At 36.5% G+C, this 16519-nt stretch overlaps 1 protein-coding gene across 14 annotated transcripts in view; it reads left to right on the top strand.

Annotated features, from left to right (window-relative positions):
• The window catches only part of GOLGB1 (golgin B1), a 92694-nt gene that overhangs the window by 23430 nt on the left and 52745 nt on the right, over positions 1–16519 (top strand). For 6 of the 14 annotated variants that reach the window (XM_081234288.1, XM_081234291.1, XM_081234282.1 and 3 more), the window contains 9 exons: positions 1784–1878; positions 3119–3271; positions 3464–3616; positions 6009–6137; positions 9220–9345; positions 11768–11890; positions 13008–13121; positions 14584–14986; positions 16005–16120. In XM_081234288.1, the coding sequence (XP_081090414.1) occupies positions 1786–1878; positions 3119–3271; positions 3464–3616; positions 6009–6137; positions 9220–9345; positions 11768–11890; positions 13008–13121; positions 14584–14986; positions 16005–16120 (1410 nt within the window). In that variant the 5' untranslated portion in view covers positions 1784–1785. The remainder of the gene's footprint in view (positions 1–1783; positions 1879–3118; positions 3272–3463; positions 3617–6008; positions 6138–9219; positions 9346–11767; positions 11891–13007; positions 13122–14583; positions 14987–16004; positions 16121–16519) is intronic. The other 8 variants (XM_081234294.1, XM_081234292.1, XM_081234285.1 and 5 more) reach the window with 5 other exon arrangements.

Here is a 16519-nt window from a genome sequence, read left to right as displayed (position 1 = left end):
GTTTGTTTTTTAGCTGACTGTAGTTGTGAGTCTCATAACTTGATGAGTGACTGATTATTATGTCCCTATGCACTTATATATGACTTTGTGTTGCCCTTTCAGTAATTATATATGTAGTTATATATGGTCCTATGTTGCCCTCCTAGTGGTTCTCTCTTCCTTTCCTGTTTCACATGTCTTTTCCAAATGCTATATGCTGCTTATCTAAGTAACCTGTTATAGAAACAAAGGTCTTGCCATTTCTTAATTAATGACCATGGCTGCCCTAAACACTGTTACTGAGTGGAAGAAAACTATAGCAGAGACTAGTTTTATTCAACTGCTTATTTTGTGCAATAGCTTTTACATTTCTTCCTGCTGAGGATTTTAAAAGCCAAATAATATTTTGTCACTCAGTATAATTGCTTATAATAATGCTATGACAGTCCAGTTTATTTTGATTTTTCCTATCAAAACATTAATATTCTCACTCTTAAGGAGTTTATGGACTGGTAAGTGACACTGATCTGAATGAATGATTAAATAAATAATGAAGGAAAAAGGAAGACAGAGAGAGAGAAAGGGTATGTGTGCTTGCGTGTGTGTGTGTGTGTGTGTGTATTCAGGTTGTCTATTTCTTCTTGAGTGAGTTTTGGTGGCTTGATATCTTTCAAGATGTTGGCCTATTTCATCTATGTTGATGAATTTATGGGTATAGAGTTATTTGTACTGCTCCTTTATTACTTTTTAATGTATGGTAGGTCAGTAGTGATGTCTCTCTCCTCTTTCATATCTGAAATTGATAATTTGTGTCTTCTCTCTTTTTTTGTTTGTCAGTCTGACTGAGCTTTATGTATTTTATTCATGTTTTCAAAGAATCAACTTTTAGTTTTACTGATTTTCTCTATTTTTGTATTTTCAATTTTATTAATTTCTGCTCTAATATTAATTTTCTTTTTTCTGCTTAAATTTGTTTTAATTTGCTCTTCTTTTTTCAATTTCCTACAGAAGGAGCATAGGTTACTGATTTTAGTCATTCTTCCTTTTTTTCTAATGTGTGCATTTAATGCTATATGTTTTGAACAAGGATTACATTTAAATTTTAGTGAAACCACATGGTTTATTGAGAAAGCTTCCTGAAAGAACAGGTTCATGAGGCACACAAGAAAGAAAAATTTGGGGCTTCCCTGGTGGCGCAGTGGTTGAGAGTCCGCCTGCTGATACAGGGGACACGGGTTCGTGCCCCGGTCTGGGAAGATCCCACATGCCACAGAGCGGCTGGGCCCGCGAGCCATGGCCACTGAGCCTGCGCATCTGGAGCCTGTGCTCCACAATGGGAGAGGCCACAACAGTGAGAGGCCCGCGTACCGCAAAAAGAAAAAAAAAAAAAAGAAAAATTTTGTTGAATTATGGGGTGTATATGACAGATTAGAAGTGAATAATAGTCTGGCAGGGGAAGGAATAGTTAGAACTCCATGTTTGCCAATGAAATTATGATGAAAGAAAAGGCATTAAAGATAACCTGTAAGGTGTATTATTTTCCACTAAACAATTATGTATTTGTATTTCATTTTTAAAACATTAGTGATGGTGATTAAAATCTCTGTGTAGTTGTCACTGAAAAGAACAGTGTTTGCCTACAGTGTACATACTGAAATGCCTTTTTAAAGACATCATGATGATGTACTCTGTGTCTAATATATATCACCTGCACAGTTTTCTTATTTAACTTGTAGATGATAGTTACCATCATAGGAGAAGCATGTATCTGTTTGACTGATTCTTATGTTTTCTTTCCTTGCAGAAATGCTGAGCCGATTGTCAGGATTAGCAAATGTTGTTTTGCATGAATTATCAGGAGATGAAACTGATGAGAATATGAGGGCTTCCTTAGAACCTGTGAGTAGCTCTGTTCTGAATTAAACTAATGAGAAATATGTTCCATGTTCTTCTGAGGACAAGAATTTAAGGTAGAAGGGTGTGAGCAGCCTTCCTTGTGCTAAGTGGAAGAGAAGATTAAGAAAAATATTGAGACGGTGTAAATTATCCTTTTCCTGTAAGTTTGTAGCCTATGAGACACAGTGATGTGAATCAAGTCCTGGATGAGGTTAGAAAGATTGTCCTCATTTGTCCCCCTGGGGCTTACTTAGTGCTAGATTATTTTAACTCCTCGGATATGTATTCCTGTTTCATAGGAAAGGTTTGAAACAACAAATGGTGGAACTGGAGCACCTTTTGGGTTTCAGACCATCTGTTTGCTATTGTAAATTCATCTATCACTTCTCTTATAGTTTGTATTGTATTTTTTGAAGGTCACATAGGACTCAAAAAAAGTCCATTCACTTTCTTAAAAGACAAGCAGTATTTCCTGGTGATTAAGAGAATTTTATTCAACTACTCTCTTAATTTTAAATTTTGAGCTCTTCCACTAAATGTTTTGTGATCTTTGCTTCCCTTTATTTTTCTCTTTGGTAAAATTAGTATGATAAGACTGTAAATGAGATAATGTTTGTAAAATAGTTAACATTTACAAAATACTTAATATATATTACAAATGCTATGATAATAATTATTGGTTAATAATAATATTGGGTAATAACTAATATTGGGTAGTTATTATTGGAAAGATTTCTTTTTAAAATTTAAAATTTTTTTTATTTTTATTTCCTCTGCCAGGTAAGTATGAGCGTGTCCCTGTCCATCCCTGCACAGCCTTAGACGCCTTACAGTGTACACACGTGCTCACTTTGTTCCCCCTCCCTACCCTTTCCCCCTCCTCCACCCTCCACCGTCCTCCACACCCCCTCCTTTTCCACAACTCTCAGCCCCTCCAAACAACTCTTAAAATAATATCCAAGCAACATCTCTGGAGGACTTCCACAGCCCAGGGCATTCATTCCCTGGGAATTTTACCACTAGGCTGCAAGATTTACATAAGCCAAGCCCCATTCTTGACAACTAAGGCTCCTCCTTTCCTCCAACCCATACCCTGCCCCTGGGTCCTCATCTCCTCGGAAAAATTTCTTAAGTAAGGATATGAGTTGGACAAGAGATAAGATAAAGTTGGAATGAAGGACCTCCTGTTTGGAAGCTGATACCTTTTCCCTTGTAAATTGGCAACTTTTTGTCTAAATACCAGGAATTACCCCAAGAATCTGACATGGAATTTAATGATAGAACACAAGAGGATGTTCTGGAGCGCCTGGCTTATTCAGAACAGTTGGTGCAGGAACTAAAAGAAATCATTGGACAGAAGGATGCTCAACTACAGCAGAAGGATGAAATTCTACAGGTACCATTGTCCTTTCTTGCCAAGCACTTGATAAAAGACATAACAGTCACTTTGATTTTTTTCTTCACTTAGATTATTAGAGAATCTGATTTCCCTACTAGTCTAAGATGATGCCTACTGAGAATAACTTGTTATATGCTGGATAAGTGATGAATAAGCATTTGTGTGTTTACCATCATTGTTCTCTGACAGGAAGAGAGAAAAGCTGCTGATAACAAAATTAAAAAACTAAAACTTCATGCTAAGGCCAAATTAACTTCTTTGAATAAACACATTGAAGAGATGAAGGCACAAGGAGGGACTGTTCTGTCTACAGAATCTCAGTCAGAGGAGCAACTCTCCAAGGTATGGTGACTGGGTATAATACACATTTTCTGAGTAGAAAAAGGCTCTCATTATAGCAGATCTTCACTAATCACAAAAATTTATGAAGCTAAAGTAATACAGTACTAAATGCAGTCCCTTTTTTTTTTTTTTTTTTTTGCTGTATGCAGGCCTCTCACTGTTGTGACTCTCAACCACTGCGCCACCAGGGAAGCCCAATGCAGTCCTTTTTTTTAAAAAAAAAAATATTTATTTATTTGGCTGTGCTGGGTCTTAGTTGCAACACATGGGATCTTCGTTGTGGCATGCGGGATCTTTTATTTGCGGCATGCAGGATCTTTAGTTGTGGCATGCAAACTCTTAGTTGTGACATGTGGGATCTAGTTCCCTGACCAGGGATTGAACCCAGGCCCCCTCCATTGCGAGCTCAGTGTCTTAGCCACTGGACCACCAGGGAAGTCCCCAATACCGTCCTTTCTTTTTGAGCTTGCAGTCTAGCTGGGCTATGGGCCAAACACAGAATAAAAGGCCAACAGAAAATATGGAAATTAAATATTAGTTGTGACCTAGACTTTCAGGGAGTTAAGAAGGCTAACAGGAAGAAAAAAAAATTAAATTGAGGCATTTAAGTAGGAGAGGCACATAGCTTTTGGAGGAGTTTTATCTTTAGTTAGAAGATTAAACTAGGTGAACTGTAAGGTTTCTCCCACCTCTGAAATTCTTTAGTTCAGTGACTTGATACAGAATATTCTTTGTCTTTATATGGCCACATAATAGTATATTAAAGTTTCATGCATTGTGGGCTTAATCAGCTAGATTACTTTGGGCTCCTCTAAGTGATGCTCTGTAGGTTTATGACTGCCACCAACAAAAACGTTCAAGGTTGGGGATGGAGAGAGGAGTGAGGAAAGTGCCTATGCCTTTTGAGGAATAGAGCATTGTCCTAATACTTGTTCTTATTACCTTTCCTCTATGGTTAAACCCCAAATATTCACATTCAGCCAGCTAGTTAGAGAACAAGAAACTTCAGTTGTTTGGAGAGTTTGGAATAGAATACAGAGAGGCCAGCACATCACAGTACACATTACCAGTTAGCTTAGATGTAACTCTATGTAAGAAACCTTTTAATTTTTTCTTAGATTTCACCCTGTTTTATTTTTTGACCCACTAGTATTCTTATTCACAATGATTTTAGTTCTTGGGAAATGAGATTTTAATCAATTCTCTAGGCACAACCTTTGGGGTCACTAGTTAGCTCACTAGTACTGTGGTTCGTCTTTCCTTCCTGGGTGTAATGCTCAGAAGATACTACTTTTCCTGAATTGATAGCCTTATTTAACTTCTCAAAGCTTATTTTATAATCTTCTCTTACTCTTCTCAACTAATGTATTCATGTTGATTCTTCTTTTCTTACTTTTTGTTTTTTTCCTCTCATTATTCTTTCTTCCCCCTGGCTGTGGTAACACCAACCTGTCTCTCCCCATGTGGCTTTGTTTCTTTTAACTTTTTCCCTCTGCTATGTTGTTAGATTTTTAAATCATCCATTTTATACTCTACCTTTTTTTTTTAAAGCTCTGAGACCTTAAACAAATTAGCATCTTGTAGCTTCATTTCCTTCCTCTGTTAAATAAAAGGGTTGGATTAAATGATTTCTAAGTTCCAGCAATCAGTCACAGTAGCTCTTTAACTATTGTATACCCATGACAGAGCTTGATAGTCTCTGGAAAGTGTAGTTGAAGAAATGATGGCAATCCTCAGATACTTGACTATTATGTGGAAGAAAGTGTAAAATTATTCTGTGTGGTTCCAATAAGCAGGCTAGGTTCATTTTGGGGGGTAGAGGCTGGTGGTGACTTCAGATGGGAGGTAGAATCTGGTTCAGTCGAAGGAAGAGATTTTGGGAAAAAATAGATTATTGAAATGTTTGAATTCCTCCCCCCTCCCTGCCACTGTCTCTTTTATGATGCTTTGCCCCTCACTTAGCAGCTTTGTTTTCCTGAATTCTGTCCTCTTGTTCTTCAAGGCAGTGAGACTGAGTTTTCTGTTATGTTTTAGTCCTGTATGTCACTGACTGGTTTTGTCCTCAGACTAAAAACTATAAAAATGGGAAACATGGTGCCATTTCTTCCAAGTATTGGCTCCCCTCTGGTATCTTCCTGCTTTTGGTTGCTCTCCAGCATTTTCAGATAGCTGTTTTTCTATATTGTTCAGTTTATAGTGGTTATCTGAGGGAGGATGGTTCTAATAGGAACTACTTGGCCATACTGAAACTGGAAAACTCTAAGATTCATTCCTTGTTGTTAGGTCAGGTGTTATTTTTTGCTCCCATCAGTTGGATAACACTATAATCAAATGGCTGTATAGGGCAAATTAGATTCTTTTATTTAAATGACTTTATCTCCTGCATTTTCAGCATGACAAGAGTTCTACAGAAGAAGAGATGGAAGTAGACAAGATAAAACATAAACTCCAGGAGAAGGAGGAACTAATAAGCAGTTTGCAAGCCCAGCTTAGCCAGGCACAGGCAGAGCAAGCTACACAGGTAAGGGTGTAAATCACCTCATAATCATTAAGTTAACAAATCACTAAAAGCCCAATGGATTATTATATGACTAATAACATTAGTTCTATAATATTTGTCTATGAATCTGTCACTTTCCTTCCTTCCTTCTTCCTTTTCCTTCTCTTTCCTCCCTTCCTTCCTTCCCCACTAAATCTAGTAATTTTACTAGACTGTGCATTGGTGTTTGTCATCCATGGTTGATATTTGTAGATACCCAGTATGCTTTTTCAATATTTGGTATTGCACATTTTTATTTCTGAAGAGTTTTCTTGAATTATATAGCTGTAGTATTTAGTCTGTTTTCTTCTTTGGGGACTTCTAGTATCCATATGTTCCATCTTTGATTATCTTCCATTTTGTCACTTTTGGTTCCTTTTTACCTCTTCATTTCAAAAGTTTCTTCTTTTTTTCTTCTTATTTTATTTAAGGCATTCTATTTTATGTTTATTTACTTTTGTGTTCCTTCTTGTTTTGTGCTCTTTTCTGAAATGAATTTTCAGAATTCATTTTGATTCAGCAGAATCAAATTTTTCCTGAATTCTGTCACCTCATTTCTGAGTTTTTCTAATTCTCATTTTTTAATTTTATTCTTTCATGTCTTGTATAATTTTCTTAATTTTTCTTAACACCTGTTGAAATAAATTGCAATTTTGATTTTTTAAAAATTAATTACTTTTATTGGAGTATAGTTGCTTTACAATGTAGTGTTAGTTTCTACAGCAAAGTGAATAAGCTATATGTATACTTATATTCCCTCTTTTTTGGATTTCCTTCCCATTTAGGTCACCACAGAGCACCTAGTAGAGTTCCCTATGCTATACAGTCGGTTCTCATTAGTTATCTATTTTATACATAGTAGTGTATATATGTCAATCCCAATCTCACAATCCATCCCATCCCCACTTCCCCCTTTGGTATCCATATTCGATTTGTTTTTTGAGCATGCCTATGGTATGCTTTTCTCACCTGCTCCTTAGTTTTCTTTTTTTTAAATAATAACTTTGGATGGGATTTGACCTTGATCATTTTATGTTTCTTATTTTTGTGTGAAATTAATTTTCCTAAACTTTTAGAAGGAGGCTTGATTCAGGAAAACTTTTTTTATTTAACAGACTTTTTTCTTTTGTTGTTTTTGTGTTGTGTTCAAAGATAAGGCAGGTGGATTTCTGAGATTTCCTGGCTTTCTTCTTCCTGCCCTTCACTCTGGTCTATACCAAATTTGCTCAGTAGTAATATAATGTGGGTCATGTGTATAATTTAAAATTTTTTAGCAGCTACATTACAAAAGGTAAAGAAGAAACAGGTAAACTTAATTTTAACAATATATTTCATTTAGGTCAATTTATTAAAAATATACTTTTAACATTAATATAAAATTATTTTTGTGTAAATTTATAATCTTTTTTTGCACTAAGTCTGAAATTTGGTGTGTATTTTATATTATATATCAATTTGGATGCTAAATTTTCATTGGAAGTACTTCATCTGTGTTTAGATTTCATAAAATTTCCAGTTGAGAAAATAGATTCATATACTCAAGTTGTTCCATACATATATAGAAACTTTCTAATAACTGAACTGAGTGCTGAAACATCATTTTCCCTTAATATTTGCATCCATGTTTAGAAACTGGTTAATTACTTAGAATTGTTAATTTGACTTTGAAAAGCATATCGTCTTTAAAGCTACATCTGTGAGAAATGAAAGCACGTGTCCACATAAAGACTTGTATATGCATGTTCAGAGCAGCTTTACTTGTGAAACCGAAAACTTGAAACAACATGTCTATCAACAGGAGAATATTTAAACACACAATGGAATACTACTTAGAAATAAAAAGGAATGAACTATGTATCGGTAGTACACCTTTATTTTAAACTTAAAAGTGTGTCTATACTTATTTTTGAACTAGAAAAATAATTCAATAAATATAAGTATTTATATTTTAATTACCAATTATGATTTACATAGGTATCAACTGTTATTCATGCTCTCTGCATAAAGTATTCTAATAAACACATCACATAGGTGTGTAGGAAAAAAATTATTTAAATGGAATCAATCCATTGCCACTGGCTAGATAGCTGGTATGTTTATTGTAACACTAGGAGCAATATGCACACTTACTACTTGCACAACAATTCAGCAGTATATTATGTGATGCAACAAGTAAAGTGAAATATAATCATACCAAAACACAATTGTATTTAATGGAAAAATAATTTATACTTAAGTTAATTAAAATTAAATAATATTAATAATTAAATTTCTCATTTACATTAAGCATATTTCAAGCCCTTGATAGCCACATGAATTGATATATGAATATATCATAGTTGATAATGAATATTATAGCACGTGTATAGCCCTTTGTCTTCTATTTCTGTTATCCCTATTCTGTTTAATTTCTATTTCACACCTAGAAGTCTTTTCTTGGTGCAGTTGGTGTCTTGGAAAGCAGCCCTGATGAGTTAGTTTTGAGACTTCAGCTGGGCCAGATTGTTCTAGCACTTTTGTCCTTTTTACTGTGGACCCCTTTCATTCAGCCAGTATTGGAGAATGGGACAGCCCTGCCAATTTAAGCTGTTCTAAGATTGGCCAACTGTGCTTTCCAATAAGAATTTACTAGCTATTTGCGGGTTTTCCTGTTCTCAAGACCATCAGATGTTGCTCTGTTGCTGCCTTCTTCCTATTGTACAGACTCTAATACCAGAGTCTTTTGGTGGCTTGTCTCTACCTACTTGTATTTTGGGGTTTGTAGTACTACCTTCCTAATTTATTGTAAATATTGTCCATGGGTTTTTGATTTTATTATCTAGTTGTACTGTCTGGTTCTTTGTGAGGATTCAGAGAAACTGAACAACTGCTGCTATTGTTTCTGTTTTCCTCTGACAAATAATTTTGATAATTAAAAAAAAAAACACAGTACATGCAATTCCCTTCAGTGTTAAGTAGAAATTAAAAGGATATTGGTAGGTATTTAGGGAAAATGAGAAAAGGAGGTCCAAGAATTAAGAGTGCCAATTCTTTTGCTTAAATATTTTTTCTTCTATGTCTTCAGTTTGCTAAGAGTTCAACAGAGATGGAAGAATTTTTAATGATGAAGAAACAGCTCCAAGAGAAGGAGGAACTCATTAGCACTTTGCAAACCCAGCTCAGCCAGACACAGGCAGAGCAAGCTGCTCAGGTAGGGTGGAAGGTACCTCAGAATCATTAGAATAAAGAATCATGAAAGTTTAAGATTATTACATGACAAGTCAGTTCAGACAGTCTATTTTTAAAACTTTAGTAGATGGAAGTATAGTAGCTAGAATATTACAGTAGAAATTAGAAGGGTGTGGTAGTAGAAGAAATTAGAAGTGTTATTTACCTTGATGAATACACCCATAGCTTAATTTATGGCTGTTTCTTAGTTCTACAGGCCCAGAAACTTGGTTTTAATAGCACACAGAGACTCTGTCTTTTAGGAAGGAATGAGCTTATGCTAAGTTCAAAAGAGACTGCTAGATAAACCAAAAGAAATACAAGTGATTAGGTCCATTATTTCTTTATAGTAAAATCTTAATGATAAGTTAAGTTATAGTCAGAAGATTACTTAGTGATTATGTAATGAGAAAGTGGTATAGGTTGTGTGATTCAATGTTAAAAGGCACCAGTATGTGACTTTCTTCTTCATAGTTTTTTCTGCTACCAGGACCAGACTGTTTGGACTGGCATCCTCAACTCTTTCTCTCTATTTTTCTAAATTTCCAGTTTGACCACCCACTCATATTTTTCCTTTGGGAATGCTTTTGACTTAAGAAACATTTTTTTTTCTTTTTTCCCTCAAGTGCCTTTGTATAATAGCTAATCTTATCCATTGGGTGTTTGGTGTTTATTGATAACTTGTAGTATTAGTGGTGCTCTCTGTCTATGGATGACCTACTGCTGTGTATACATTTAAAACTGGATATCCTAAAATCCTTAGTTTTACCTATTAGCTTTTATTGTGTCCTTTTTTGTACAGTGTAGGATGGAGAAATACAAAATATTTTTACCGAGTGGCTTAAAACATGGCAAGCCAAGATACACACACACACACACACACACACACAGTGATGGATCCGTTAATACATTTATGTGAATTAACAAATCCATCGTAATACAAGCCATTCAGATTGTGCATCGCAAGCAACAATACAAACTGAAAGTATTTTGAGAGGTGAAAGGGGTTACTTGCATGTGACAACCAAGGAAGGTTACATGGAAGACTCAGGATTTAGGTAAAACTATGATGGATAGATAATATAGTTTCAACAAGGTGGGGAAAGGTGTTCCAATTGTGGGGAGTGGTGTAAGCAAAGTCTCAGGAAAAAGAATATGGTACATTTATGGGAAAGGATGTGTAGATGTGTTTGGCTCATGAAGGACTCCAATGCCTATACATTTGAAACACAGGATTTCAAATTCATAGTGATTTCAGAATTCAGATAATCAAAGATATTATGAAGATTTTTTTTCTCCTACCTAGAAGGAGAGCCAAGGTTGGTTCAAGGTGTCACAAATTGAAAAATCAACAATAGTTGAAGGACCTGTGCAAAATGGACACGCGAAGAGCTGTTTGGCATGCTTAACCACAGATCTTTTTTTTTTTTTTTTTTTTTTTTTTTTGCTGTACGCGGGCCTCTCACTGCTGTGGCCTCTCCCGTTGCGGAGCACAGGCTCCGGACACACAGGCTCCGCGGCCATGGCTCGCGGGCCCAGCCGCTCCGCGGCATGTGGGATCTTCCGGGATAGGGGCACGAACCCGTGTCCCCTGCATCGGCAGGCGGACTCTCAACCACTGCGCCACCAGGGAAGCCCTTAACCACAGATCTTAAGGAAATGAATAAGCAGGTGCGCACGCGCACATACACACACACACAAAAAACCTATGAACAAAACAGAAACACTGCTACCGAGCAACTCACAACCAGTCAATTTATTTCCATTTCATTTTGTTAAGAGCCAGTTACAAATGAGGGTGATCTAGAAACCTGAAAGTAATGACAGTTGAAAATAGCTGTCTGGGGAGGTGGTGTGGATTTGAATGGAAATATACCGAGTTCTTTGGTAGAAGCAATTCTTTGAAAATGAGATCTGAAAGAAAGATTTGTATTTCCAGTTGTAGAGAATCTTGAGTAAAAGATACATTAGTTTGAAGTTTATATTTATAGGGCATGAGAATTTCACTGAAAGTTTTTGAGCGTGAGTGTGATGTTCAAAGAATTGTCTAGGGCTTAACAGGAATCTAACTTTGTACCTTTAATATTCTAATCTCCTTAGATCTTTTAAAAATATACCTCTTGTATATTTAAACACTTCTATTAACCATGCAAATACAGTTTTTATTCAAAACTTATGTTTAGGCTGACTTCTGAATTTGATGGTAGGCTTTCCCTCTCATTCCGAAGTTAGCATCAAAGCCTATCTCTCTTCCAGAATTCTCATCCTTGGCACTCAAAATTTAATCTGAAAACCTTATTGTCTATCAATTCTCAGTGTCTGTGTTTGGAGAATAGTCTGTGAGTTTTGTTTGTGCGATATTCTGGGAGTGTAACTTGTATAGTTTCTCTGGTGTGTGTCTTCAGTTGAGTTCCATGCAGCAGGTGGTCCGAGAGAAAGATGCCCGCTTTGAGACACAAGTTCGTCTTCATGAAGATGAGCTTCTTCAGTTAGTAACCCAGGCAGATGTGGAAACAGAGATGCAACAGGTGTGTTGCTAAAACTTAGTAGAATGATTGTAGTTTTGGTTAACATTTAATTAAGTTATCACAGCCACTTTTCCACCCTTACCCACTGCTTTTCACTTGGTCTGGGTTTGCTCATTAATTGCCTTCTTTTTGGTGTTCTTCTCTTCTGTTGCATATTGCTTATTTATTTTCCCTTACCTTGCCTCTTACCCCTCTAATCAGGTTGTCACTACTCAAAAGCTCAGTTTAATTGGCAAACGTATGTGGTAGTCAGAAATTGGTTTCTCTTTAGTTTGCTGATTGTAGCTACTTTTGTGCCTTGAAAACCTGATCCAAAGCTTCAAAAACAATGAAGTCAGTTTTAAACTTTAGAAAATTTAAAGATAAAAAGCAGTGATTTTGAAGCCATAAGGTCTTTTATTAACTCATTCATTATTTTCAATTCATTGAGTTATTTTTGAAAATTGGCTTCATTGTTTTTAAGTTTATCATCTACTAACTCAAAAGTATCTGTTTCTGTTTAGTATGTAGTGCAGTGTGGTACCCAAAGGCACTCCAGTGGTATTTCATGGCTGATTCATTTAATTGTTTTTGAGTGAAAACTTCTTCCAAGTTCTAGGCAATCCTTCAGAATATACCACTAAATAAAGTTAATTTATATAGCACTTTTTAAAGTAGAATATTAATATATACGTGTATTGTTGACTTATACATTCAACAAATGTTTATCAAGTGCCTGTCCCATGCATGAAACTAGAAGAGAAATGGTTCTTGCCTATAGAGAATATTCTCTTTGGTGAGTGGGATATATGTGTACCTATGTTATTTAGGTACAGGACATGACTATATAATTTTAAAAGTGGATATGTGTAATAAATATCTGATTATGAAAAAGGCTCCCTAATTCAGGGACTTCCTTGTGTCAGTTTGGTTGTTGTTGGTGCTCTGAAGAAGACATTTTTGGAGATTCTTTGTTGCTGCTGGATGGGAAGCATGGCATGCTGGTGTCCGACCCTTTAATCTGTCATCCTCAACATCTAAAAATCTTTAAGTACACAAGTCTACCTGACATTTTGAAAGGTAAGCAGATAATGATGCTCATGTGTTAGCACATTATGTCTAAACGTTTTCTTCTCAGAAATTGAGGGTGCTGCAGAGGAAGCTTGAGGAGCATGAAGAAGCCTTGTTGGGCCGTACTCAGGTTGTGGACCTGCTGCAACAGGAGCTGACTGCTGCCGAACAGAGAAACCAGGTACTGCCTTGTGATCTCTACTACCTGCCTTGGGAGTATTCATTTCCACTTTAGTTTGCCAGGCAGCAGGTATAAAATCCTGTTAGAAGCCTTCAGAGAACTGATGCCATTTATTCATTCTTTCAACAAATTCCCTGTGCTTAAGTGGTGGTGATACTATGATGAGCAAAATATATACAGTTCCTTCCCTCATGAGGCTTACATTTCACATCTTTTATTGTTGCTCTTTTCCTTTGTGATTTTAGGTCTAGGGTCCTAGTTTCTTTAGAATGTCATATTTTCCTCTAAGGAGTTTCTTTTCTGTCAGTTTACCCCTTCTCTGTCTTCAGTGGTTCTTGTGCTTTATGTACTGTCCCTTCTTTGTTTGTTTTGTTGTTTAACTTTATGTTGGTTTGAAATAATCCCACCATGCAATATTCCCTTAAATTTAAAGTGATTAAGGATGCTGATGTTCTAAAATCTTAAACTCAGGTATCCTATTCCCTGACTGTAGCCCATCCTGTCATTCCCTTTCTTGGGCTGTCCTGACTTTCATTCTTATTAAGATTCCTTGATCCTTTCATGTGTTGCTCTGGTATGTTGGTTCTTTCTTGGCCTCGCTCCTTTCCTTATCTGCTATAGATCTGCGACTGACCATTTGGACTACTCCTTTACCAGCCCTTGGATGCCCTATGTCCCTGCCCCTTCACATCCAGGGAGCCAAATCCTAATGTGGAATCAGTGCTATGGTCCACATTCTCTGCTTGTTCATCTGGGTCCTGCATGCTGCTGGAGAAAGTCATATCCTTTCTTCTTAATTTTCAACTCTCCTTGAGAACGACTGTCTTTCTTGCATAGAAACATGTTCCCATATCTCCAGTTCTAACAGAACCCATACCCTGACCCTGAGTCCCCTTTCTGGCTGTCATTGGTTAGTCAGGTTCAAATCCTAGTTGTGCTACTTACTAGATAGGTACTATGGAGATAGTTACATACGTGTGACTTTATGGTAAGTTTCCCTTCTCTGCTCCTTTTAGTACCTTATAAGTATCTCTCTCATGGCCTCTAATATTTTGTATTATAATGATCTGTTTAAGTGTGACTCTCCCACTGAACTCTGAGTTCCTTGAGGGCAGGGACTGGATCCATTTATTCAGTATTTATTGAGTACCACGTACTCAGTATGCCAGATATTATGCTAGATGCTGGAGAACAGTGATGATAAAACAGACACAGTCCCTTTCCTTATTGAACTAATTTTGTATTGGGAGACACATAAGTGAAAAGCTAATGACACAAATAAATATATATATGAATAGAAACTGTCAAAAGTATCAAGAAGCAAAAACAAAGGGTCTTATGGAATTGTAGGTTTGGTCCTGAGTGTCTAGGCCTGGGCTTCACCTAGAAGAGGCTGTTCACTATGCTTATTGAAATGAAAGAATGAATTTATGGTTCATGAGGCTTTGTCTTTTTTTCTTAGATTTTCTCCCAGCAGTTACAGCAGATAGAAGCTGAGCAGAGTACTTTAAGGAATACTATAGAAACAGAAAGACAGGAGTCCAAGATTCTGATGGAAAAGATGGAACTTGAAGTGTCAGAGAGAAAGCTATCTTTCCATAACCTGCAGGAAGAAATGCATCATCTTCTAGAACAGCTTGAGCAGGCAGGTCAAGCCCAGGCTGAACTGCAGTCCCGGTACAGTGCTTTGGAGCAGAAGCACAAAACAGAAATGGCAGAGAAGACCTCTCACATTTTGAGTCTTCAAAAGACTGAACAAGAGCTGCACTCTGCCTGTGATGCCCTAAAGGATCAAAATTCAAAGCTTCTCCAAGATAAGAGTGAACAGGCAGCTCTTTCAGCTCAGGTCATTCAGCAGCTGGAAGGTCAGTATTTGATTGCATTTGAAGCCCATTTGTCTAGCATCCCTTTAAAATTTCAGGGATCTCTTAGTGACATCATTTGCTTAAACCAATTGAATGAATAGAATGATTAAGAAAGGTGTCTCTTCTGAACTCTTTGTTGCATTTCTCCCATCTCTGACTGAAGTTATAATCTGGCTTTAATAAAATTATTATTATAGTACTAAAAACTATTGATAGTAATGTGTCAGACATTAAAAAGAACCCTATGTGAAACATAACTGTGGTCTGAAGGGTTCACTGACTGAAATGAGTAGGATTTGAATTAATTTGTGGAAAACTCAGGCCAGATCAAGCTGCAAAGGTAGGGAGACTGAATTGCGTGGAGTCATCTTTACTTCTAAAGATGGATCTGAATGCTTTTCTTATAGCTGAAAATTTCTTTTTAAAGAAAACTTTTATCCTTTAAGGAGGTTTAAAGAAAACTTATTTTTTTAAATGTGTTATTATTAAAGTAATACATGCCTCTGATTTAGTTTAATTCTAAAAGATTGGCATACAGGAAAGATTTTAGAAAGCATTAAATTGAAGATCTGTATTGAAGAGAGCTGAACATTAACCAGAAAGCCTTAAGGGACATTACATGGGAACAGTATGTTACATGAGCATGCTGTTCTCTTAATTGAACCATGTTCATGTTTAAAACTGTGCTGTAGAATCTCAGTAGGATTTATAATGCTTATGTGGAGAGTGAAGAAAATAAAATAAAAAACACTAAGGGCATTTTCAAGGGGGAAAGGAAAAATGACTTTTTAAAAAAATACCTAGACCTGTTTTATTTTACCTTTGAAGGAGGTTTACTGAGATTTCCTTTGGTCCTTGAGAGCATTTAAACAATTTATAAAATGTTGGTATTGGCATCGTAATTTTAATTAAGATAACTGAACTAGAATAAACAGCATATGGTGTATCCCTAGAAGATAACTCACTAAGTTTCAGGCTTGAGGCAAAGATCATTTCAATTTTATTTTCTTTTCCTTAGATCAACTCCAGGAAAAATCCGAAGAAATCAACCAATTTCTAAATAAGGCAACATTGCTAAAACATGAAATAGCATCTCAGACTTCTTTGCCAGATGTTTCTAATGAGGGCACACAGGTAATTAAATGTGTACTTCTTTTTTTTTTTTTTTTTTTTTTTTTTTGCGGTACGCGGGCCTCTCACTGTTGTGGCCTCTCCCATTGTGGAGCACAGGCTCCGGACGCGCAGGCTCAGCGGCCATGGCTCACGGGCCCAGCTGCTCTGCGGCATGTGGGATCTTCCTGGACTGGGGCACGAACCCGTGTCCCCTGCATCGGCAGGCGGACTCTCAACCACTGCGCCACCAGGGAAGCCCTAAATGTGTACTTCTTATGAATATGATCTATTTGTCTTTGCTGTATCTATACTTGGGTGTTCTAATAGAATTTATTCCATAAAGCAGTATAAGCCTTCTCTCTTTTCTGCCTGATAAAATGCTTTTTTGGAGCCAATTCTATTTGAAAGGAATCATGAAAG

Source organism: Mesoplodon bidens (genome assembly GCF_964165515.1).
Source record: "Mesoplodon bidens genome assembly, chromosome: 5".
NCBI lineage: Eukaryota > Metazoa > Chordata > Mammalia > Artiodactyla > Ziphiidae > Mesoplodon > Mesoplodon bidens.
The sequence above is the reverse complement of the archived record's forward strand: the minus strand, read 5'-3'. Positions and strand labels throughout refer to the sequence as shown.